General features: G+C 44.5%; 1 protein-coding gene across 2 annotated transcripts in view; it reads left to right on the top strand.

The window, feature by feature from the left end:
• The first annotated feature begins 731 nt into the window (after nucleotides 1-731).
• Nucleotides 732-24,515, top strand: part of ddx54 (DEAD (Asp-Glu-Ala-Asp) box polypeptide 54) — a 36,612-nt gene continuing 12,828 nt past the window's right edge. For both annotated transcript variants that reach the window (XM_056243597.1, XM_056243596.1), the window contains exons 1-12: nucleotides 732-981; nucleotides 1,985-2,111; nucleotides 3,159-3,229; nucleotides 3,317-3,505; nucleotides 6,987-7,036; nucleotides 7,134-7,175; nucleotides 10,570-10,665; nucleotides 17,900-18,021; nucleotides 19,139-19,200; nucleotides 19,756-19,887; nucleotides 20,722-20,932; nucleotides 23,825-23,956. In XM_056243597.1, coding sequence (XP_056099572.1) covers nucleotides 874-981; nucleotides 1,985-2,111; nucleotides 3,159-3,229; nucleotides 3,317-3,505; nucleotides 6,987-7,036; nucleotides 7,134-7,175; nucleotides 10,570-10,665; nucleotides 17,900-18,021; nucleotides 19,139-19,200; nucleotides 19,756-19,887; nucleotides 20,722-20,932; nucleotides 23,825-23,956 — 1,342 coding nt within the window. In that variant the 5' untranslated portion in view covers nucleotides 732-873. The remainder of the gene's footprint in view (nucleotides 982-1,984; nucleotides 2,112-3,158; nucleotides 3,230-3,316; nucleotides 3,506-6,986; nucleotides 7,037-7,133; nucleotides 7,176-10,569; nucleotides 10,666-17,899; nucleotides 18,022-19,138; nucleotides 19,201-19,755; nucleotides 19,888-20,721; nucleotides 20,933-23,824; nucleotides 23,957-24,515) is intronic.

The raw sequence follows: 24,515 nt of genomic DNA, 5'->3' as shown, positions 1-24,515 counted from the left end.
ATTGGGAGTCTTTATCTCACAATTCTCATAGTTTACACTTTTTTCCCAGAATTGTCAGATAAAAAGTCACAATGTACATCGTTCTTTTCCCCCCATTTTTTTCGAGGCAGAAAGAAAGAAGTTTGAATACCACTGAATGAAAAAAACCATCAAACTCAAAAATGTCAAAATATCATATTTTTTGATCCACCGCAGAAAGCCACTATATCCCTATTATGGCCTTTGGTTTTCTTTTGCAAAGAACTTTAAAAAACTTTACTGTTTTACAAGTAGGCATTTTCGTGTTCAATCATATGGTTTTGATAATAAATGAAAGCATAAACCCTCAGCATAAATCCCTAAACTTATTACCCAAACACTGCACATTTACCCAACCTTGCCTCATGGGTCACATTTGGTTATTTTTTGGGAACCAAATGTTTCGGAACTTTCTTTTTTAAAACTAGTGTTTATTTTTACAACCTAAACATGACCTATAGGCTACAGAACATTCTCTAATCCCTATTGGTTATTTTTTAAGTTTTATTTGTATAACCATGTAAACCACTCTTCCGGGTGTTTTGACGTGATGATATAAATAATTCGAAAATAATTCGCTAAACGTAAAACAGTCCCGAATGACCGCGGGTACGCGCAGTTAGCGCTGCCATCGTGTGGCGACTCCGTGAACTGCAGCGCCGCGCTCTCTGCGTGCGTCATGTCTCCGCGCCGCGCTCTCTGCGTGCGTCATCTCTCCGCGCCGTCCTGACGCACACGTGTTCCCGTGTCTCCGGTGTTTTGATCTCACGGAGCCCCTGATCTCTTCGATTAAACGGTCGATTCCTCAAGAGTCCCGCGCGCAGATCTCCGCGGGTTGTAGAAGTGAACACAGTAATGGCCCACAGGAGGAAGAAGCTGACGAAGAGGAGGAAGCACAGAGACCACGAGTCTGAGGATGAAGAGTTTGAAGTGGCTGCAGGAGTCAAAGATGACGACGATACAGTGAGTCCAAACTAACACGATACCGTCACATATTTGCTGTTTGATCATCGGTTCATGTGTTATTAAAAGACCGCGTCCGTCATATTAATCATTAGAAATGTTTTGGTTGTAGTTTCACGCGTTTACACTCAATCCAGTTTCTGTTCCGAACTCATATTTAAGTCCCAACATAAAGTGTATTATTTTAGCTTTAGATGTCTCAGTGAAATATGTGACCCTTGCTGTAAAAATGATATTGATGCTTGCTGATATGACCTATTCAAAAACGAATAATCGATTATTAGTCATTTGATCGCATCTGATTGGTGGATTTTCTGCACAGCATCATGGGTAATGTAGTTTTTCCACCAGGAATTCAGCTGTTTAACAGGATTGTTTTAAAAATAAGATTACATAATTTGGGCTGGCAGCTTCAACAAAAGCATATGATTATCAACTGTATTTATTAGGAGTATCACAATAGATCGCAATACAACATTATGTATCATGGATAGTTCACGCAAAATAAAAATTACTGTGTGAAAATAGAATCCAGTTTTAGTGTCATTACTACATTAAATTACTATAATGTTGAATATAATGTCTAATAATGCAATGGGGGAATATGTGTGGGTCCTGATAATGCCAGATCTGATGTTACCAGAAAAAGTGTCCGACATTATTTTAAATATATCCAGTCAGTGACAGAGATCAAACATATTCATCTACAATAATTCAGTATTTTCAGCTTCAGAATCATGAATATTGTTGTTCTGATGTCTCTATTGTCCTGTGCTTTGGGTTTCAGCACCAAGTCCAAGAATATTCATTTACACACACACACTGCAACACCAAATTTAGCATTTTAATTAACAGTATATTTATAGTTCGGCATCGGGACACGAGGGAACCGTCACACTCCTAGTGTTTATCTCTCGCTGTAGGCCGTCTGTCTGTAGCGCTTTATAAGTGAGGGTTGTGTGTGTGAGTGGACCGGAGCCGACTGTGTTGTGTTGTTGTTCAGCCCAACAGAAGACTCCCTCGCTTCCCGGCTTCATCCGAGTGTGTGTCCGACGCGGAGCCGGACACCAGAGAGCTGGTCAGAGCCCAGAACAAGAAGAAGAAGAAGTCCGGCGGCTTTCAGTCCATGGGTGAGAATCACACTATCACTCACTCTATCACACACTCACACACTCACTCACTCTATCACACACTCACACACTCACTCACTCACTCACTCTATCACACACACACTCTATCACTCACTCACTCACACACACACTCACTCTATCACTCACTCACTCTATCACTCACTCACTCACTCACTCTATCACTCACTCACTCTATCACTCACTCACTCACTCACTCTATCACTCACTCTATCACTCACTCACTCACTCACTCACTCTATCACACACTCACACACTCACTCACTCACTCACTCTATCACACACACACTCTATCACTCACTCACTCACACACACACTCACTCTATCACTCACTCACTCTATCACTCACTCACTCACTCACTCACTCACTCACTCACTCACTCACTCACTCACTCACTCTATCACTCACTCACTCACTCACTCACTCACTCACTCACTCACTCACTCACTCTATCACTCACTCACTCACTCACTCACTCACTCACTCACTCACTCACTCACTCACTCTATCACTCACTCACTCACTCACTCACTCACTCTATCACTCACTCACTCACTCACTCACTCACTCACTCACTCTATCACTCACTCACTCACTCTATCACTCACTCACTCACTCACTCACTCACTCTATCACTCACTCACTCACTCACTCACTCACTCACTCTATCACTCACTCACTCACTCTATCACTCACTCACTCACTCACTCACTCACTCACTCACTCACTCACTCACTCACTCTATCACTCACTCACTCACTCACACACTCACTCACTCACTCACTCACTCTATCACTCACTCACTCACTCACTCACTCACTCACTCACTCACTCACTCACTCACTCTATCACTCACTCACTCACTCACTCACTCACTCACTCACTCACTCACTCTATCACTCACTCACTCACTCTATCACTCACTCACTCACTCTATCACTCACTCACTCACTCTCACACACACACTCACTCTATCACTCACTCAATCTATCAGTCTATCACTGGAGTAAATGTGTGTGTCTGTGCAGGTCTCAGCTATCCGGTGTATAAAGGCATCATGAAGAAGGGCTATAAGGTCCCCACTCCCATCCAGAGGAAGGTAATGTTACACACTGAGTAAATCATGGGCTAATTTCACTGGGTGAACGATCGCTATAAGCCTCGTGTGTCTGTTCCTCTTCCTCAGACTATTCCCATGATCCTGGATGGGAAGGATGTGGTTGCCATGGCGAGGACGGGAAGCGGGAAAACGGCAGCGTTCCTCATCCCGATGTTCGAGAAGCTGAAGGTCGCGCAGGCGCAGACCGGAGTCAGAGCGCTAGTGCTCACGCCAACCAGAGAACTAGCCCTGCAGACCATGAAGTTCACCAAAGAGGTGCACTCACACACACACACACACACTCTCACACACACACACTCTCACACACACACACTCACTCACTCACTCACTCACTCACACACTCACTCACACACACACAAAAACACTCTCTCTCACACACACACACACACACACACACACACACTCACACACACTCTCTCTCACACACACACACTCACACACACTCTCTCTCACACACACACTCACTCACTCACACTCTCTCACACACACACACACACACACACAGACACGCAAACACACTCTCTCTCACACACACACAAACACACACTCACTCACACACTCGCACTCTCTCTCTCACACACACACACACACACTCTCTCTCTCACACAGACTCACTCACTCTCTCTCACACACACACACACACACACACACACACACTCACTCACTCACTCACTCACACTCTCTCACACACACACACACACACACTCACTCACTCACTCACTCACTCACACTCTCTCACACACACACACACAAACACAAACACACTCTCTCTCACACTCACACGCACACACACACACACACACACACACTCTCTTTCACACACACTCACTCACTCACTCACTCACTCACTCACTCACAAACTCTCACTCTCTCACTCACACACACACACAAACACAGTCTCTCACACACACTCACACACACACACACACACACTAGGGCTGGGCGATAAAACGATAACGATAATTATCGCGATATAATTTTTCTCGATAAAACGATATCAAGAGGTCGATAAATGTTCGATAATGTTTATGCGCCAAAAGCGGAACGAAACTCATTTGAACCGCGCGCCACACGGACCGTTTATCCGCTCGGCTCAAAGTCCAAACGGCAGCGCGAGCTCGCTAGAGCAGACGCGTTTACTCTGATCGTCTCGCTCACGAGATCCAGTGAGAAGCGCTTAAGTTCAGCGAAGAACACACATGTCCACTTTAAATCAGTTTAAAGGCAGATGAAACACCGCTGACAAACAGGAGAAACACTGCGCAGCGATACAGTCAATCTGAATTGATACTGAATCCATTTAGCCTACCATGGATTTACTGTAACGTTAGCCTAGTACCTGCACCATGAAATGTGGGATATACATATTGAATTGTATAATATTATTAACAATGTATTAAATGACTAATGGAATATAATTACAGTATAATGTATTTAACTGTTAAGCTACTGTTTTTCATACAAATACCATAGAAACCATAAAGTTACATTTTGCCATGATAGTGAGGTGCTATAGGCTGTACCTGGCTTTATCTGTGGTTATCATGATCTAAATGCATGATGCTGGATGACCAATGGTTAATTTTAATAAAACTCAAACAGTCAGAATATTACATTTTACCAAATAAAAATGTGGTCCTTAAATTAAAAACAAACAAAAAAACAAACAGATGTTACGGTTTTTGTTAATGAACATAAATTTAACAGAGTAGTATTAGCTTGAGTCAGGATGCAGATTTACTGTCAACTCACTGTCAAATATGCATTTCGAGACAAAACATGTAATTTGAATATTGCAGCCTGCACTGCAAACTGTGCTGAAGAAATATTTTTCTTTTCAGATATTTATTTTGTTAAAGGAGTCATAATGTAGTATTAACTTTGATACCCACGCTCTATTATAGTCATTTCATGCCCTTCTAAAAAAGAAAAATTGGAAAAAAATAAACACAGAGCTCGTTTGACCCTTATTTCTGAATGCATTATTGTCTCGCGAGATCTGATGCGAGGTTTTGGCTGTCGTGGACGGTCATTTTAATAATGCAAATGAGGGGCGCGTTGATTGGTGGCAGGAAGGAGGGGGCTTGACACCGCAGGTAACTTCAGCATATCATTCCAAAAAGAGATCATGGCGCAAGTTGTGAATGAACCCGACCTGGTCGCGACCTACGGGATTCAACCGTATATGTTTGAGCCAGACTCTGAACCAGAGCTGGAAACGGAAGAGGAACAACAGTCAATTGAAGGACGTCTACATCAACATGTCTCTGAAAGGTAAAGACAATTTTTTTGACTGAGACATACATTAACATCAGTAACGAGCTAAAACGTTTTTTTTTGCTATTTTCTCCCACATAAGTTTACTTTTAATTTAGTGTAGATTACATTAACGGAGATGTAGTCTACTTTATTTTCAGCTTACAGTGGTTATAGAGATTAACGTTTGCTATAATGTGTTTGTAATCATTTTCATCTGCAGACGTGTAACGTTATGTTTTTCTTTATGTTTATTAATTCTTGACTGTTTTTTAAATGTATCCTTATCACATACATTAACCGCATTAGTAGTTAGCTGCTGTTTGTTACACAAAATATAGTAATAAAAACACAGTCTTACCGTTTCAAATTCAGGCAAGTCCCTGATTGTTGGAATGGCACCTTTTTCCAAACATAGCTTCGATGCCAACTTCGCCTGATATTGCCCCAAATTTGTAAAAGATTCTTTTGTGAAATGTTTAGCGCAGACACATAACGTTGAGCAAGTTGAGATGGTTGTTGGAACAGCGTCATTAAAAATAAATTTCATCCACTTGTCCCTTGTAGTTTGGTCAGTTTTGGGTAAAGAAAAAACATTAGAATGTGGATTATGACAGTCGACCACAGAGCAACTCACGTGTGCACTACGTTTCTGCATCTTTCTTGACTGAATATGAGGGGGAGAGGGGCAGGGCGGGCCTCCTCTGCGGTGTCCATATATTTACATTTTTACATTTATTCATTTAGCTGACGCTTTTATCCAAAGCGACTTACAATTGCTATATATGTCAGCGGTCGCACGCCTCTGGAGCAACTAGGGGTTAAGTGTCTTGCTCAGGGACACATTGGTGTCTCACAGTGGATTCGAACCCGGGTCTCTCACACCAAAGGCATGTGTCTTATCCACAGCGCCATCACCACCCTCTCTCCATATATGGTATATCCGGCCCCGTCTTGACGTCAAGCCGGGGGAGAAATTGAAATCTCGTATTTGAGTGCGCGTGCACGTTGGCTAGTTTAAGAACCCTGGGGTAAACAAACGCTTCACTTTTGAATATCGGCTTCCCTGCCAATGTATAATCGTTAGGCAATCATAACATACATTGATTCTCATGGAAAAGTGAAAATTGCACATTATGACTCCTTTAAGGAAAAATGACAAATGTTTGAATGTTCTACCTCAGATTTGTAAAACCACAATGCTCTGGTTTATACAACTTTTACTTAGGAGCCTTTAAACTTGAAAGAAATAAAGATTTGACATTTATCGTGATAATTATCGATATCGACTGATATAAAAAAATTTATCGTGATACATTTTTTTGGCCATATCGCCCAGCCCTAACACACACACACACAAACACACTCTCTCTCACTCACTCACTCACTCACTCACTCACTCACTCACTCACTCACTCACTCACTCACTCACTCACTCACACACACACACACACTCTCACTCAGTGTTTCTGTATTTCAGCTGGGGAAGTTTACTGGATTGAAGACGGCGCTGATTCTCGGTGGAGACAGGTGTGTGTGTGTGTGTGTGTGTGAGAGTCTCGGATGAACTCCAGTCTTGTTTTAGCATCAGTCGTGACTTTCTGTGTGTTTTCTTTCTGTTTGTCAGGATGGATGACCAGTTTGCTGCTCTTCATGAGAATCCAGACATGTAAGTTCACCCTCGAAGAAAGTGTGTGTGTCCCCGAGTGTGTGTGTGTTTGATGATTGTGTGATGTGAACATGTTCTCCTTTTGTTCTCCTGTTCTCCGGATGTTCTCCTGATGTTCTCCTCATGTTCTCCTGATGTTCTCCTCATGTTCTCCTGATGTTCTCCTCATGTTCTCTTGTTGTTCTCCTGTTGTTCTCCTCATGTTCTACTCATGTTCTCCTCATGTTCTACTCATGTTCTCCTGATGTTCTCCTCATGTTCTCTTGTTGTTCTCCTGATGTTCTCCTCATGTTCTCCTGATGTTCTCCTCATGTTCTCTTGTTGTTCTCCTGTTGTTCTCCTCATGTTCTACTCATGTTCTCCTCATGTTCTACTCATGTTCTCCTGATGTTCTCCTCATGTTCTCTTGTTGTTTCTCCTGTTGTTCTCCTGATGTTCTACTCATGTTCTCCTGATGTTCTACTCATGTTCTCCTGATGTTCTACTCATGTTCTCCTGATGTTCTCCTCATGTTCTCTTGTTGTTCTCCTGTTGTTCTCCTCATGTTCTCGTTGTTCTCCTGTTGTTCTACTCATGTTCTCCTGATGTTCTACTCATGTTCTCCTGATGTTCTACTCATGTTCTCCTGATGTTCTCCTCATGTTCTCTTGTTGTTCTCCTGTTGTTCTCCTCATGTTCTCGTTGTTCTCCTGTTGTTCTACTCATGTTCTCCTGATGTTCTCCTCATGTTCTCCTGATGTTCTACTCATGTTCTCCTGATGTTCTCCTCATGTTCTCTTGTTGTTCTCCTGATGTTCTCCTCATGTTCTCTTGTTGTTCTCCTGTTGTTCTCCTCATGTTCTACTCATGTTCTCCTGTGGTTCTACTCATGTTCTCCTGATGTTCTCCTCATGTTCTCCTGATGTTCTCCTCATGTTCTCTTGTTGTTCTCCTGTTGTTCTCCTCATGTTCTACTCATGTTCTCCTCATGTTCTACTCATGTTCTCCTGATGTTCTCCTCATGTTCTCTTGTTGTTTCTCCTGTTGTTCTCCTGATGTTCTACTCATGTTCTCCTGATGTTCTACTCATGTTCTCCTGATGTTCTCCTCATGTTCTCCTGATGTTCTCCTCATGTTCTCTTGTTGTTCTCCTGTTGTTCTCCTCATGTTCTCGTTGTTCTCCTGTTGTTCTACTCATGTTCTCCTGATGTTCTACTCATGTTCTCCTGATGTTCTACTCATGTTCTCCTGATGTTCTCCTCATGTTCTCCTGATGTTCTACTCATGTTCTCCTGATGTTCTCCTCATGTTCTCTTGTTGTTCTCCTGATGTTCTCCTCATGTTCTCTTGTTGTTCTCCTGTTGTTCTCCTCATGTTCTACTCATGTTCTCCTGTGGTTCTACTCATGTTCTCCTGATGTTCTACTCATGTTCTCCTGATGTTCTCCTCATGTTCTCTTGTTGTTCTCCTGTTGTTCTCCTCATGTTCTACTCATGTTCTCCTGTGGTTCTACTCATGTTCTCCTGATGTTCTACTCATGTTCTACTCATGTTCTCCTCATGTTCTCTTGTTGTTCTCCTGTTGTTCTACTCATGTTCTCCTCATGTTCTCCTGATGTTCTCCTCATGTTCTCTTGTTGTTCTCCTGTTGTTCTCCTCATGTTCTCGTTGTTCTCCTGTTGTTCTACTCATGTTCTCCTGATGTTCTACTCATGTTCTCCTGATGTTCTCCTCATGTTCTCCTGATGTTCTACTCATGTTCTCCTGATGTTCTCCTCATGTTCTCCTGATGTTCTACTCATGTTCTCCTGATGTTCTCCTCATGTTCTCTTGTTGTTCTCCTGTTGTTCTCATGTTCTCGTTGTTCTCCTGTTGTTCTACTCATGTTCTCCTGATGTTCTCCTGATGTTCTACTCATGTTCTCCTGATGTTCTACTCATGTTCTCCTGATGTTCTACTCATGTTCTCCTGTTGTTCTCCTCATGTTCTCTTGTTGTTCTCCTGTTGTTCTCCTCATGTTCTCCTCATGTTCGCGTTGTTCTCCTGTTGTTCTACTCATGTTCTCCTGATGTTCTACTCATGTTCTCCTGATGTTCTACTCATGTTCTCCTGATGTTCTACTCATGTTCTCCTGATGTTCTACTCATGTTCTCCTGATGTTCTACTCATGTTCTCCTGATGTTCTACTCATGTTCTCCTGATGTTCTACTCATGTTCTCCTCATGTTCTCTTGTTGTTCTCCTGTTGTTCTCCTCATGTTCTCCTGATGTTCTCCTGATGTTCTCCTCATGTTCTCTTGTTGTTCTCCTGTTGTTCTCCTGTTGTTCTCCTCATGTTCTCCTGATGTTCTCATCATGTTCTCTTGTTGTTCTCCTGTTGTTCTCCTCATGTTCTCCTCATGTTCTCCTGATGTTCTACTCATGTTCTCCTGATGTTCTACTCATGTTCTCCTGATGTTCTCCTCATGTTCTCCTGATGTTCTCCTCATGTTCTCTTGTTGTTCTCCTGTTGTTCTCCTCATGTTCTCCTCATGTTCTCGTTGTTCTCCTGTTGTTCTCCTTCTCCTGTTTTCCTCTTCTCCTCATGTTATCCTCTTCCTCTCATGTTTTTCTCATGTTCTCCTGTTCTCCTTTTGTTCTCCTCATGTCCTCCTTTTGTTCTCCTGTTGTTCTCATGGTCTCCTGTTGTTCTCTTCTCCTCATGTTCTCCTGATGTTCTCCTGTTGTTCTCATAATGTTCTCCTGCTGTTCTCCTCATGTTCTCCTGTTGTTCTCCTCTTCTCCTCATGTTCTCCTGTTGTTCTCCTGATGTTCTCTTTTTGTTCTCCTTTTGTTCTCATGTGCTCCTGTTGTTCTCCTCTTCTCCTCATGTTATCCTCTTTTCCTCATGTTATCCTCTTCTCCTCATGTTCTCCCGTTGTTCTCCTCATGTTCTCCCGTTGTTCTCCTCATGTTCTCCCGTTGTTCTCCTCATGTTCTCCTCATGTTCTCCCGTTGTTCTCCTCATGTTCTCCCGTTGTTCTCCTCATGTTCTCCTCATGTTCTCCTCATGTTCTCCCGTTGTTCTCCTCATGTTCTCCTTTTGTTCTCCTGTTGTTCTCCTCTTCTCATGTTCTCCTCTTCTCCTGTTGTTCTCCTCATGTTCTCCTGTTGTTCTCCTAATGTTCTCCTTTTGTTCTCCTGTTGTTCTCCTCTTCTCATGTTCTCCTGTTGTTCTCCTCTTCTCCTCATGTTCTCCTTTTGTTTTCCTGTGTTTCTCCTTTTGTTCTCCTGATCTTCTGCTGTCTCCTGATGTTCTCCTGATGTTCTCCTGTTGTTCTCATGTTCTCCTCATGTTCTGCTGTTGTTCTCCTGTTGTTCTCATCTTCTCCTCATGTTTTTCTGATGTTCTCCTGATGTTCTCCTCATGTTCTGCAGCATCATTGGGACTCCCGGTCGTCTGATGCACGTGATCCAGGAGATGAACCTGAAGCTCCAGGGTGTGGAGTATGTGGTGTTTGATGAAGCCGACAGGTGAGAGACCTCTCCATACCAGAGTAAAGACTCGTTCACACCGAGAACAGCAATTACATCAACGCTCACATTCGAGAACAATGACTATATCAGCGTTCACACAGAGAACAGTGACTATATCAGCGTTCACACCGAGAACAGTGACTATATCAGCGTTCACACAGAGAACAGTGACTATATCAGCGTTTACACCGAGAACAGTGACTATATCGGCGTTCACACAGAGAACAGTGACTATATCAGCGTTCACACAGAGAACAGTGACTATATCAGCGTTCACACCGAGAACAGTGACTATATCGGCGTTCCAGTGACTATATCAGCGTTCACACCGAGAACAGTGACTATATCAGCGTTCCAGTGACTATATCAGCGTTCACACCGAGAACAGTGACTATATCAGCGTTCCAGTGACTATATCAGCGTTCACACCGAGAACAGTGACTATATCAGCGTTCACACCGAGAACAGTGACTATATCAGCGTTCCAGTGACTATATCAGCGTTCCAGTGACTATATCAGCGTTCACACCGAGAACAGTGAGTATATCAGCGTTCCAGTGACTATATCAGCGTTCACACCGAGAACAGTGACTATATCAGCGTTCCAGTGACTATATCAGCGTTCACACTGAGAACAGTGACTATATCAGCGTTCACACCGAGAACAGTGACTATATCAGCGTTCCAGTGACTATATCAGCGTTCACACTGAGAACAGTGACTATATCAGCGTTCACACTGAGAACAGTGACTATATCGGCGTTCCAGTGACTATATCAGCGTTCACACTGAGAACAGTGACTATATCAGCGATCACACCGAGAACAGTGACTATATCAGCGTTCCAGTGACTATATCAGCGTTCACACCGAGAACAGTGACTATATCAGCGTTCCAGTGACTATATCAGCGTTCACACCGAGAACAGTGACTATATCAGCGTTCCAGTGACTATATCAGCGTTCACACCGAGAACAGTGACTATATCAGCGTTCCAGTGACTATATCAGCGTTCACACCGAGAACAGTGACTATATCAGCGTTCCAGTGACTATATCAGCGTTCACACTGAGAACAGTGACTATATCAGCGTTCACACCGAGAACAGTGACTATATCAGCGTTCCAGTGACTATATCAGCGTTCACACCGAGAACAGTGACTATATCAGCGTTCACACCGAGAACAGTGACTATATCAGCGTTCACACTGAGAACAGTGACTATATCAGCGTTCACACTGAGAACAGTGACTATATCAGCGTTCACACTGAGAACAGTGACTATATCAGCGTTCACACTGAGAACAGTGACTATATCGGCGTTCCAGTGACTATATCAGCGTTCACACTGAGAACAGTGACTATATCAGCGATCACACCGAGAACAGTGACTATATCAGCGTTCCAGTGACTATATCAGCGTTCACACCGAGAACAGTGACTATATCAGCGTTCCAGTGACTATATCAGCGTTCACACCGAGAACAGTGACTATATCAGCGTTCCAGTGACTATATCAGCGTTCACACCGAGAACAGTGACTATATCAGCGTTCACACCGAGAACAGTGACTATATCAGCGTTCCAGTGACTATATCAGCGTTCCAGTGACTATATCAGCGTTCACACCGAGAACAGTGACTATATCAGCGTTCACACCGAGAACAGTGACTATATCAGCGTTCCAGTGACTATATCAGCGTTCACACCGAGAACAGTGACTATATCAGCGTTCCAGTGACTATATCAGCGTTCACACCGAGAACAGTGACTATATCAGCGTTCCAGTGACTATATCAGCGTTCACACTGAGAACAGTGACTATATCAGCGTTCACACCGAGAACAGTGACTATATCAGCGTTCCAGTGACTATATCAGCGTTCACACTGAGAACAGTGACTATATCAGCGTTCACACTGAGAACAGTGACTATATCAGCGTTCACACTGAGAACAGTGACTATATCAGCGTTCACACTGAGAACAGTGACTATATCAGCGTTCACACTGAGAACAGTGACTATATCAGCGTTCACACTGAGAACAGTGACTATATCAGCGTTCACACTGAGAACAGTGACTATATCGGCGTTCCAGTGACTATATCAGCGTTCACACTGAGAACAGTGACTATATCAGCGATCACACCGAGAACAGTGACTATATCAGCGTTCCAGTGACTATATCAGCGTTCACACCGAGAACAGTGACTATATCAGCGTTCCAGTGACTATATCAGCGTTCACACCGAGAACAGTGACTATATCAGCGTTCACACCGAGAACAGTGACTATATCAGCGTTCCAGTGACTATATCAGCGTTCCAGTGACTATATCAGCGTTCACACTGAGAACAGTGACTATATCAGCGTTCACACCGAGAACAGTGACTATATCAGCGTTCCAGTGACTATATCAGCGTTCACACCGAGAACAGTGACTATATCAGCGTTCCAGTGACTATATCAGCGTTCACACCGAGAACAGTGACTATATCAGCGTTCACATCGAGAACAGTGACTATATCAGCGTTCACACCGAGAACAGTGACTATATCGGCGTTCACACAGAGAACAGTGACTATATCAGCGTTCACATCGAGAACAGTGACTATATCAGCGTTCACACCGAGAACAGTGACTATATCGGCGTTCACACTGAGAACAGTGACTATATCAGCGTTCACACTGAGAACAGTGACTATATCAGCGTTCCAGTGACTATATCAGCGTTCACACCGAGAACAGTGACTATATCAGCGTTCACATCGAGAACAGTGACTATATCAGCGTTCACACCGAGAACAGTGACTATATCAGCGTTCCAGTGACTATATCAGCGTTCACACCGAGAACAGTGACTATATCAGCGTTCACATCGAGAACAGTGACTATATCAGCGTTCACACCGAGAACAGTGACTATATCGGCGTTCACACTGAGAACAGTGACTATATCAGCGTTCACACTGAGAACAGTGACTATATCAGCGTTCACACTGAGAACAGTGACTATATCAGCGTTCACACCGAGAACAGTGACTATATCAGCGTTCCAGTGACTATATCAGCGTTCACACCGAGAACAGTGACTATATCAGCGTTCACATCGAGAACAGTGACTATATCAGCGTTCACACCGAGAACAGTGACTATATCGGCGTTCACACCGAGAACAGTGACTATATCAGCGTTCACATCGAGAACAGTGACTATATCAGCGTTCACACCGAGAACAGTGACTATATCGGCGTTCACACTGAGAACAGTGACTATATCAGCGTTCACACTGAGAACAGTGACTATATCAGCGTTCACACTGAGAACAGTGACTATATCAGCGTTCACACTGAGAACAGTGACTATATCAGCGTTCACACTGAGAACAGTGACTATATCAGCGTTCACACTGAGAACAGTGACTATATCGGCGTTCCAGTGACTATATCAGCGTTCACACTGAGAACAGTGACTATATCAGCGATCACACCGAGAACAGTGACTATATCAGCGTTCCAGTGACTATATCAGCGTTCACACCGAGAACAGTGACTATATCAGCGTTCCAGTGACTATATCAGCGTTCACACCGAGAACAGTGACTATATCAGCGTTCACACCGAGAACAGTGACTATATCAGCGTTCCAGTGACTATATCAGCGTTCCAGTGACTATATCAGCGTTCACACTGAGAACAGTGACTATATCAGCGTTCACACCGAGAACAGTGACTATATCAGCGTTCCAGTGACTATATCAGCGTTCACACCGAGAACAGTGACTATATCAGCGTTCCAGTGACTATATCAGCGTTCACACCGAGAACAGTGACTATATCAGCGTTCACATCGAGAACAGTGACTATATCAGCGTTCACACCGAGAACAGTGACTATATCGGCGTTCACACAGAGAACAGTGACTATATCAGCGTTCACACCGAGAACAGTGACTATATCAGCGTTCACACAGAGAACAGTGACTATATCAGCGTTCACACAGAGAACAGTGACTATATCAGCGTTCACACAGAGAACAGTGACTATATCAGCGTTCACACGGAGAACAGTGACTGTATCAGCGTTCCAGTGACTATATCAGCGTTCACACCGAGAACAGTGACTATATCAGCGTTCCAGTGACTATATCAGCGTTCACACAGAGAACAGTGACTATATCAGCGTTCACACCGAGAACAGTGACTATATCGGCGTTCCAGTGACTATATCAGCGTTCACACTGAGAACAGTGACTATATCAGCGATCACACCGAGAACAGTGACTATATCAGCGTTCCAGTGACTATATCAGCGTTCACACCGAGAACAGTGACTATATCAGCGTTCCAGTGACTATATCAGCGTTCACACCGAGAACAGTGACTATATCAGCGTTCCAGTGACTATATCAGCGTTCACACCGAGAACAGTGACTATATCGGCGTTCACACCGAGAACAGTGACTATATCGGCGTTCACACCGAGAACAGTGACTATATCGGCGTTCACACCGAGAACAGTGACTATATCAGCGTTCACACCGAGAACAGTGACTATATCGGCGTTCACACCGAGAACAGTGACTATATCAGCGTTCACACCGAGAACAGTGACTATATCGGCGTTCACACCGAGAACAGTGACTATATCGGCGTTCACACCGAGAACAGTGACTATATCGGCGTTCACACCGAGAACAGTGACTATATCGGCGTTCACACCGAGAACAGTGACTATATCGGCGTTCACACCGAGAACAGTGACTATATCGGCGTTCACACCGAGAACAGTGACTATATCGGCGTTCACACCGAGAACAGTGACTATATCGGCGTTCACACCGAGAACAGTGACTATATCGGCGTTCACACCGAGAACAGTGACTATATCGGCGTTCACACCGAGAACAGTGACTATATCGGCGTTCACACCGAGAACAGTGACTATATCGGCGTTCACACCGAGAACAGTGACTATATCGGCGTTCACACCGAGAACAGTGACTATATCGGCGTTCACACCGAGAACAGTGACTATATCGGCGTTCACACCGAGAACAGTGACTATATCGGCGTTCACACCGAGAACAGTGACTATATCGGCGTTCACACCGAGAACAGTGACTATATCGGCGTTCACACCGAGAACAGTGACTATATCGGCGTTCACACCGAGAACAGTGACTATATCGGCGTTCACACCGAGAACAGTGACTATATCGGCGTTCACACCGAGAACAGTGACTATATCGGCGTTCACACCGAGAACAGTGACTATATCGGCGTTCACACCGAGAACAGTGACTATATCGGCGTTCACACCGAGAACAGTGACTATATCGGCGTTCACACCGAGAACAGTGACTATATCGGCGTTCACACCGAGAACAGTGACTATATCGGCGTTCACACCGAGAACAGTGACTATATCGGCGTTCACACCGAGAACAGTGACTATATCGGCGTTCACACCGAGAACAGTGACTATATCGGCGTTCACACTAGGGATGCGCGGTATACCGGTACTGCAAAAATACCGGTATATATTATATTTCAAACGGTACAATATCATAATTTTGTTCAATTCGGTATTTGATGCGCTGCTGTTTCGAAGTTCACCGCTAGGCGGCAGTGCGCTACCTAAACTGACGCGGGTCACGCGAAACCGGCAAACGGTGACAACAGAGGAACACGATGGATCAAACGACGCTCATTCGAATTTCTACACACGCCCGAAATTAATAAATAGAGAGAGCAGTATGGGTGAAATAAGGCATTACTTTGCCTACAAAAGTAATGAGAAAAGCAAAGAAACAGATCTCAATGCACCACTCTGCAAACGGGGAGGCAACACATCAAATCTGCCTATAGCACTTGAATTGTCAGTTGCTCATCTTGACTTGTTCAAAGAGTTCAGAGATCGACAGGTTAGTCCATCATTCAACTGATTTAATTTAGACTTTTACTGAACAGCGCACATACGAGCTTATCATATATGATACGGTAAACACGAAGGCTCAAATCTGCTTGCATGACACGCTAGAACCAATTAAGTTTAGGTCTCATCATTTTTGCACTTTCAAACAAACATATTAATTGAATTTGAATGAATAAAGAATAAAAATTTGAATAATATTAATTTTAGTATTAGTGATAGTAAAATGAATGGCTTATTAGTGCCGCTGTGGCACGCGCGCGCGCGCGAGAGAGAGAGAATAGTATTAATATGAATATTACTAATATTACAATTAAGCTACATTTGTCAACATTCATTAGGTAACCTGACCTAACAGTATTATAGCATTTATTAATCTATATCAATCAGTAATTAAATGACCTAGAAAATTAAATATACTAATACATGTTTAGCATGTTAACATTACTTTATGCAATGCATTAATATGAACCCAAACAGTAACCAAACCAAGATGAATAAATGCAATAAATGTTGATAATTCTCTGTTGATGTATGACAGCTAATGGTTTACATGTCATTTCATTATTCTATTATTATTATTATTATATGTTAATCTATTCTTATAGATATTAACCTATTTTAAATGTATAATTTCAAGTTTTTTTTTTTTCAAAATCAAAATTTAACCTACTGTATGTTCCCTGACTGAATTATTATTATTATTTTTTTTTTTACATTTTGATGCATCTTCTTTGCACATTTGGTAGTGGAGAGTTTCAAGCAGTGTTTTTTAAGTGTCACTTAAATTTTGAGACCGTTTTTTTTTTACCTGTGGTATCGATTTAGTATCGATACCGAGGTATTAGGTTCTGGTATCGTACCGAAGCCAAAATTGTGGTATCGAGCCATCCCTAGTTCACACGCACGATATCGCTCTGTTTATTATAAGTGCTGCAGTTTGTCGTCTGTCTCTTTAAATGCTTGCGTTCTTTAAAGCAGGATAGATTCTGATTGGCTGTCAATGTTTTTATCGTTCATTAGCTTGAAAAAATCGTTCTGAAAGTGATTCTAGCGACATCGTTCCTCTGTGCCTCTGTGTCGTTACAGTTGTGGTGTGCACTCTGTTATGCTTTTTTATTTAGAATAACTTTAATAGCAATATCGTTACAGTTATAGTCCCTGGTGTGAACGGGCCTCAAGGCTTGATGAATTGGATGGATGATGCCGTTAAATAACAAACATGTCCTCGTATGGGTGGAGCACTGGTGTCCAGCTGGACCTTCCCGCGTCACTAAAGAGATGTTTCTGCTTCTCCAGGCTGTTTGAGATGGGTTTTGCGGAGCAGCTTTCAGAGATCATCAGACGTCTCCCAGACGCTCGACAGACACTGCTGTTCTCCGCCACGCTTCCCAAACTGATCGTGGAGTTCGCCAGAGCCGGTGATCAGTCTCTCACTCACATCTGCACATACAGGACATTATGACCTTACATTATCAGGGCCTCAACACTACATTGTGTCACGATATATCACAATTAGGGCCGGGACTCGATTAAAAAAATTAATCTAATTAATTAGAGGCTTTGTAATTAATTAATCGAAATTAATCGCATTTTAATTGCATAAATATTTGACCTGAGAACAGTGAGAAGTAATTTTTTTCACATGGATTTTTAGTATACTATTGAATAATGACTGAATACATAAGCTAAAGCAACAAAATAGTTTATTTTTGTTCAACCAAGTCCAGCAGACCAGTGCAATTTTTGCCATTAAGTGTAGCAATAGCATATTGAACACACTAATGGTGTGTTCACACCGAACGCGAATTTAATTATTTGCGCGAGTAGATTACATACAAAGTCAATGCAAAGACGCGAATAGACGCATCAATCGCGCCGGGCGTTGCGAATGACGCGAATTGGGCGACGCGTTTGCCGCGAATGTCTTCCGCGCAAGTTGAAAAATTTGGACTTGAGCAAATGTTCAAGCGTCTAACTAGACGCGATAGACTCGTATTTGACGCTCTATTTGCGTTCGGTGTGAACACACCATAATAGCAATAGCGAATTCCTTGTTGCATAGCTTGCACACAACCATGCTCTTATCGACGCTTCCATCCATTCGCTTTTTATAACAAAATTTCCCATCCACCGGCCAACCAAAGCGATCTCGTCAGCTTCTTCGTCATGAGCGCTAGTTGGTGCGCCAGTATAATCGGTCCGCCGAAACCCATCCAGTGAGAAACGTTCCGCGGTGCAAAACTAAGTGTGATTAAAATAATTTGTGTAATTAATTAACGCGTTAAAGTCTGTAATTAATTAATCTTAATTAACGCGTTAAAGTCCCGGCCCTAATCACAATACAAAAATGTATAAGTATAAGTCTAGACAGAAGCTCAGACATTTGAGCTTCCATGTTTATTAATATCTTAAAATCAAAATGCATTATTAGATATTTAATACAATGTTTAAAACGTTTGGCTTTGTTCAGAGTATGGTGAGATCAGTACCGTGAGTTGAACTCTTCTGATTGGCTGATCTGTGTTTCCCGCACAGGCCTCACAGAGCCGGTCCTCGTTCGTCTGGATGTGGACACTAAACTCAGTGACCAGCTGAAGGTGAACATCCACTTTCCGTTCAATGTTCTTTCGTGAAAGAGTACGCAAACATGCACTGATGAATCCTTCACTATAAGACCATTAACGTGTTGAATGAGTAAAAGAGTCGAGGGTTCGGGGTAAAATGTTTCTGAAAGAGTCTCTTCTGCTCATCAAAGCTGCATTTATCTGATCAGTAAAAACAGTGAAATATTCCAGTGTAAATCAGCTGTTTTCTATTTTAATATATTTTAAAATGTAATTTATTCCTGTGATCAAAGCTGAATTTCCAGCATCATTACTCCAGTCTTCAGTGTCACATGATCCTTCAGAAATCACTCTAATATGATGATCAAGAACCATTTATGATTATTATCAATGTCGAAAACAGTTCAGATTTTTGTGGGAAAAAAAGCCTTTTTCAGGATTCTGATGAATAGAAAGTTTATTTGAAATAGAATCTTTTTGTAACTTTATAAATGTCTTTACTGCCGTTTGAATGTGTCCTTGCTGAGTAAAAGTGTTAGCTTCTTTATATGAAGCGATTGTAATACCTCTCCCTGCTGTGTTGCCCAGCTCTCGTTCTTCCACGTGCGCATGGACGATAAACAGGCTCTGCTTCTGCATTTGCTGAGGAACGTGGTGAAGCCGCAGGAGCAGACGGTGGTGTTCGTCGCCACCAAACATCACGTGGAGTTTCTGAAAGAGGTGCGGGGAACTCACGCTCATTCACGCTCTGTTTACATCGAAAACAGCAAGAAAACCTGTTCCGAGGCCGTCCACTAGCTCATCATCAGCTGTGTTTCCATCCACCTATTTTTATGCAAATTTTGGTAAATTGCATAAAAAAAACTCAGAATGGAAACGCTAAGATGCACGTAAATTCTAAAAATATGCATTAAAATATGCGCTCGATTGAGGTGGATGATAAAGTACGATGGCAACACCTTTACACAGGGTTCGTACGAGGGGCTTAAAGTGCATTAATTTGACTTTCTGAAATTCAAGTCCTATCCAAAATAATATCCTAAATATCCAAGTATATGATACAGCTTTCATTCTTCTGGTCAATCATATATTCATGGAAAAAAAATCTTGAAACAGGTTGAATAAGCGATATCTTTTTCATAATATCCTTTCAATGGTTACAGTTTCCACAGTCACTGCATACTCTGCATGTGCTGCACTTTATTTGTGCCATTTTGTTTTATTAGTATGTTTTTTATTGATCGGTTTACCTTTTTTAGAATTAAAAAGATAATAGATATTGTTTTGATAAGTGAGATCTCTGATTGTAGTCCTTGAAAACCCCAAAAAAGTCGTTCTTGAAAAGTCCTAAATGTATTAACTTCTCTACAAATTGACCTCAACAAATGACTCGTCTGGCTGCATAACACAGGATTTTTAGTTGTTTCCGCGTATCCATGCAAACTGGAATCATTTTGATAACGTTAATAATGCAGAAACTTAGTTTTATTACTCATATTTTGCAGCAGGAAGTGCTGGTTCTGTTCTCTTGGTTCTGATGTGTGTGTGTTGCAGCTCCTGATGGAGCAGGGCGTGGAGGTCGCCTACATCTACAGCGCTCTGGACCAGACGGCCCGTAAGATCAACATCGGCCGCTTCGTCCACCGGAAAGCCATGGTTCTGCTGGTCACTGATGTGGCGGCCCGGGGCATCGACATCCCTCTCCTCGACAACGTCATCAACTTCAACTTCCCGTCCAAGCCCAAGCTCTTCCTGCACAGAGTCGGTGTGTGACGGAGCAGACACTTACCTCTAACCCCTGACCGCGACCTCTAACCCCTGACCTCGACCTCTAACCCCTGACCGCGACCTCTAACCCCTGACCTCGACACCTCTAACCCCTGACCTCGACCTCTAACCCCTGACCTTGACTTCTAACCCCTGACCTCGACCTCTAACCCCTGACCTCGACACCTCTAACCCCTGACCTCGACACCTCTAACCCCTGACCTCGACCTCTAACCCCTGACCTCGACTTCTGACCTCGACCTCTAACCCCTGACCTCGACATCTAACCCCTGACCTTGACTTCTAACCCCTGACCTCGACTTCTAACCCCTGACCTCGACACCTCTAACCCCTGACCTCGACACCTCTAACCCTCGACACCTCTAACCCCTGACCTCCACCTCTAACCCCTGACCTCGACACCTCTAACTCCTGACCTCGACATCTAACCCCTGACATCGACCTCTAACCCCTGACCTCGACACCTCTAACCCCTGACCTCGACATCTAACCCCTGACATCGACACCTCTAACCCCTGACCTCGACGACCTCTAACCCCTGACCTCGTCACCTCTAACCCCTGACCTCGACACCTCTAACCCCTGACCTCGACACCTCTAACCCCTGACCTCGACACCTCTAACCCCTGACCTCGACATCTAACCCCTGACATCGACACCTCTAACCCCTGACATCGACACCTCTGACCTCGACGACCTCTAACCCCTGACCTCGACACCTCTAACCCCTGACCTCGACACCTCTAACCCCTGACCTCGACACCTCTAACCCCTGACCTCGACACCTCTGACCTCGACGACCTCTAACCCCTGACCTCGACACCTCTGACCTCGACGACCTCTAACCCCTGACCTCGACACCTCTAACCCCTGACCTCGACATCTAACCCCTGACATCGACACCTCTAACCCCTGACATCGACACCTCTGACCTCGACGACCTCTAACCCCTGACCTCGACACCTCTAACCCCTGACCTCGACACCTCTAACCCCTGACCTCGACACCTCTAACCCCTGACCTCGACACCTCTGACCTCGACGACCTCTAACCCCTGACATCGACACCTCTGACCTCGACGACCTCTAAACCCTGACCTCGACACCTCTAACCCCTGACCTCGACACCTCTAACCCCTGACCTCGACACCTCTGACCTCGACGACCTCTAACCCCTGACCTCGACACCTCTGACCTCGACGACCTCTAACCCCTGACCTCGTCACCTCTAACCCCTGACCTCGACACCTCTAACCCCTGACCTCGACACCTCTAACCCCTGACATCGACACCTCTAACCCCTGACCTCGACATCTAACCCCTGACCTCGACACCTCTAACCCCTGACCTCGACATCTAACCCCTGACATCGACACCTCTAACCCCTGACCTCGACATCGAACCCCTGACCTCGACACCTCTAACCCCTGACCTCGACATCTAACCCCTGACCTCGACACCTCTAACCCCTGACCTCGACATCGAACCCCTGACCTCGACACCTCTAACCCCTGACCTCGACATCTAACCCCTGACATCGACACCTCTAACCCCTGACCTCGACATCTAACCCCTGACCTCGACACCTCTGACCTCGACGACCTCTAACCCCTGACCTCGTCACCTCTAACCCCTGACCTCGACACCTCTTACCCCTGACCTCGACACCTCTAACCCCTGACCTCGACACCTCTAACCCCTGACCTCGACATCTAACCCCTGACATCGACACCTCTAACCCCTGACCTCGACACCTCTAACCCCTGACATCGACACCTCTAACCCCTGACCTCGACATCTAACCCCTGACCTCGACACCTCTAACCCCTGACCTCGACATCTAACCCCTGACATCGACACCTCTAACCCCTGACCTCGACATCGAACCCCTGACCTCGACACCTCTAACCCCTGACCTCGACATCTAACCCCTGACCTCGACACCTCTAACCCCTGACCTCGACATCGAACCCCTGACCTCGACACCTCTAACCCCTGACCTCGACATCTAACCCCTGACATCGACACCTCTAACCCCTGACCTCGACATCTAACCCCTGACCTCGACACCTCTGACCTCGACGACCTCTAACCCCTGACCTCGTCACCTCTAACCCCTGACCTCGACACCTCTTACCCCTGACCTCGACACCTCTAACCCCTGACCTCGACACCTCTAACCCCTGACCTCGACATCTAACCCCTGACATCGACACCTCTAACCCCTGACCTCGACACCTCTAACCCCTGACCTCGACATCTAACCCCTGACATCGACACCTCTGACCTCGACGACCTCTAACCCCTGACCTCGTCACCTCTAACCCCTGACCTCGACACCTCTAACCCCTGACCTCGACACCTCTAACCCCTGACCTCGACATCTAACCCCTGACATCGACACCTCTAACCCCTGACCTCGACACCTCTGACCTCGACGACATCTAACCCCTGACATCGACACCTCTGACCTCGACGACCTCTAACCCCTGACCTCGTCACCTCTAACCCCTGACCTCGACACCTCTAACCCCTGACCTCGACACTTCTAACCCCTGACCTCGACACCTCTAACCCCTGACCTCGACATCTAACCCCTGACCTCGACACCTCTAACCCCTGACCTCGACACCTCTGACCTCGACGACCTCTAACCCCTGACCTCGACACCTCTGACCTCGACGACCTCTAACCCCTGACCTCGACACCTCTGACCTCGACGACCTCTAACCCCTGACCTCGACACCTCTAACCCCTGACCTCGTCACCTCTAACCCCTGACCTTGTCACCTCTAACCTCGACCTTTAACCCCTGACCTCGACCTTTAACCCCTGACCTTGACCTCTAACCCCTGGCCTCTGTGTTGCAGGTCGCGTGGCTCGCGCCGGCAGAGGCGGGACAGCGCTCAGTCTGGTGTGTTCTGATGAAGTGCCGTTCCTCTACGATCTGCATCTGTTCTTGGGTCGACCCATACAGCTCGCCGTCCCCGAACACACACCAGGTAAACACAGGGGAGTCTGTGCTTTATGTGGAGTAGTGTGTGTGTGTGCAGGGATCGACATTAACGCCTGGGTTAGAGGGTTAGGGGGATTTTTTGAAAGTACAAGGGAAAGAGAATTTTACTTTATGAAAGGATGATGATGTGGCCTTATCCTTTCCTCAGGTCATTTTGACCCGAATTTTTTTTCTCCATCAGAGAGGTCCAAGACTCCAGGACTTTTGTCGCACTTGAACCACGAATACACACTTTTTTTTTTTTTATTGAGTCGAGGAGTTTCGTGGTTGAAATTTAAAAAAGTATCAAATCCTTCCCTCGCCGGTCAATCTGAGCCCCTTAGGAATGAGTGGAATGTGAGGAATGCTTCAGTACACAGAAAAATCTAAAAATGCTCAAAAATCAAACTAAAGATGCCAAAACTTTACCAAAAAAAAAAGATTGTATAATGTGTACATGTGAATGCACACTGACAATAAACAGTTAAAATGAAGTCACTTAAATTTTTGATGCAATATTGACCGTTTTCGTTCTGTTTCCGAACAAAGATCTCAGCAGATCTCAA

Source organism: Rhinichthys klamathensis, unplaced genomic scaffold, assembly GCF_029890125.1.
Source record: "Rhinichthys klamathensis goyatoka isolate OS25496 unplaced genomic scaffold, OSU_Roscu_1.1 h1tg000815l_1, whole genome shotgun sequence".
NCBI lineage: Eukaryota > Metazoa > Chordata > Actinopteri > Cypriniformes > Leuciscidae > Rhinichthys > Rhinichthys klamathensis.
This window is presented reverse-complemented; position numbering and strand designations above follow the sequence as displayed.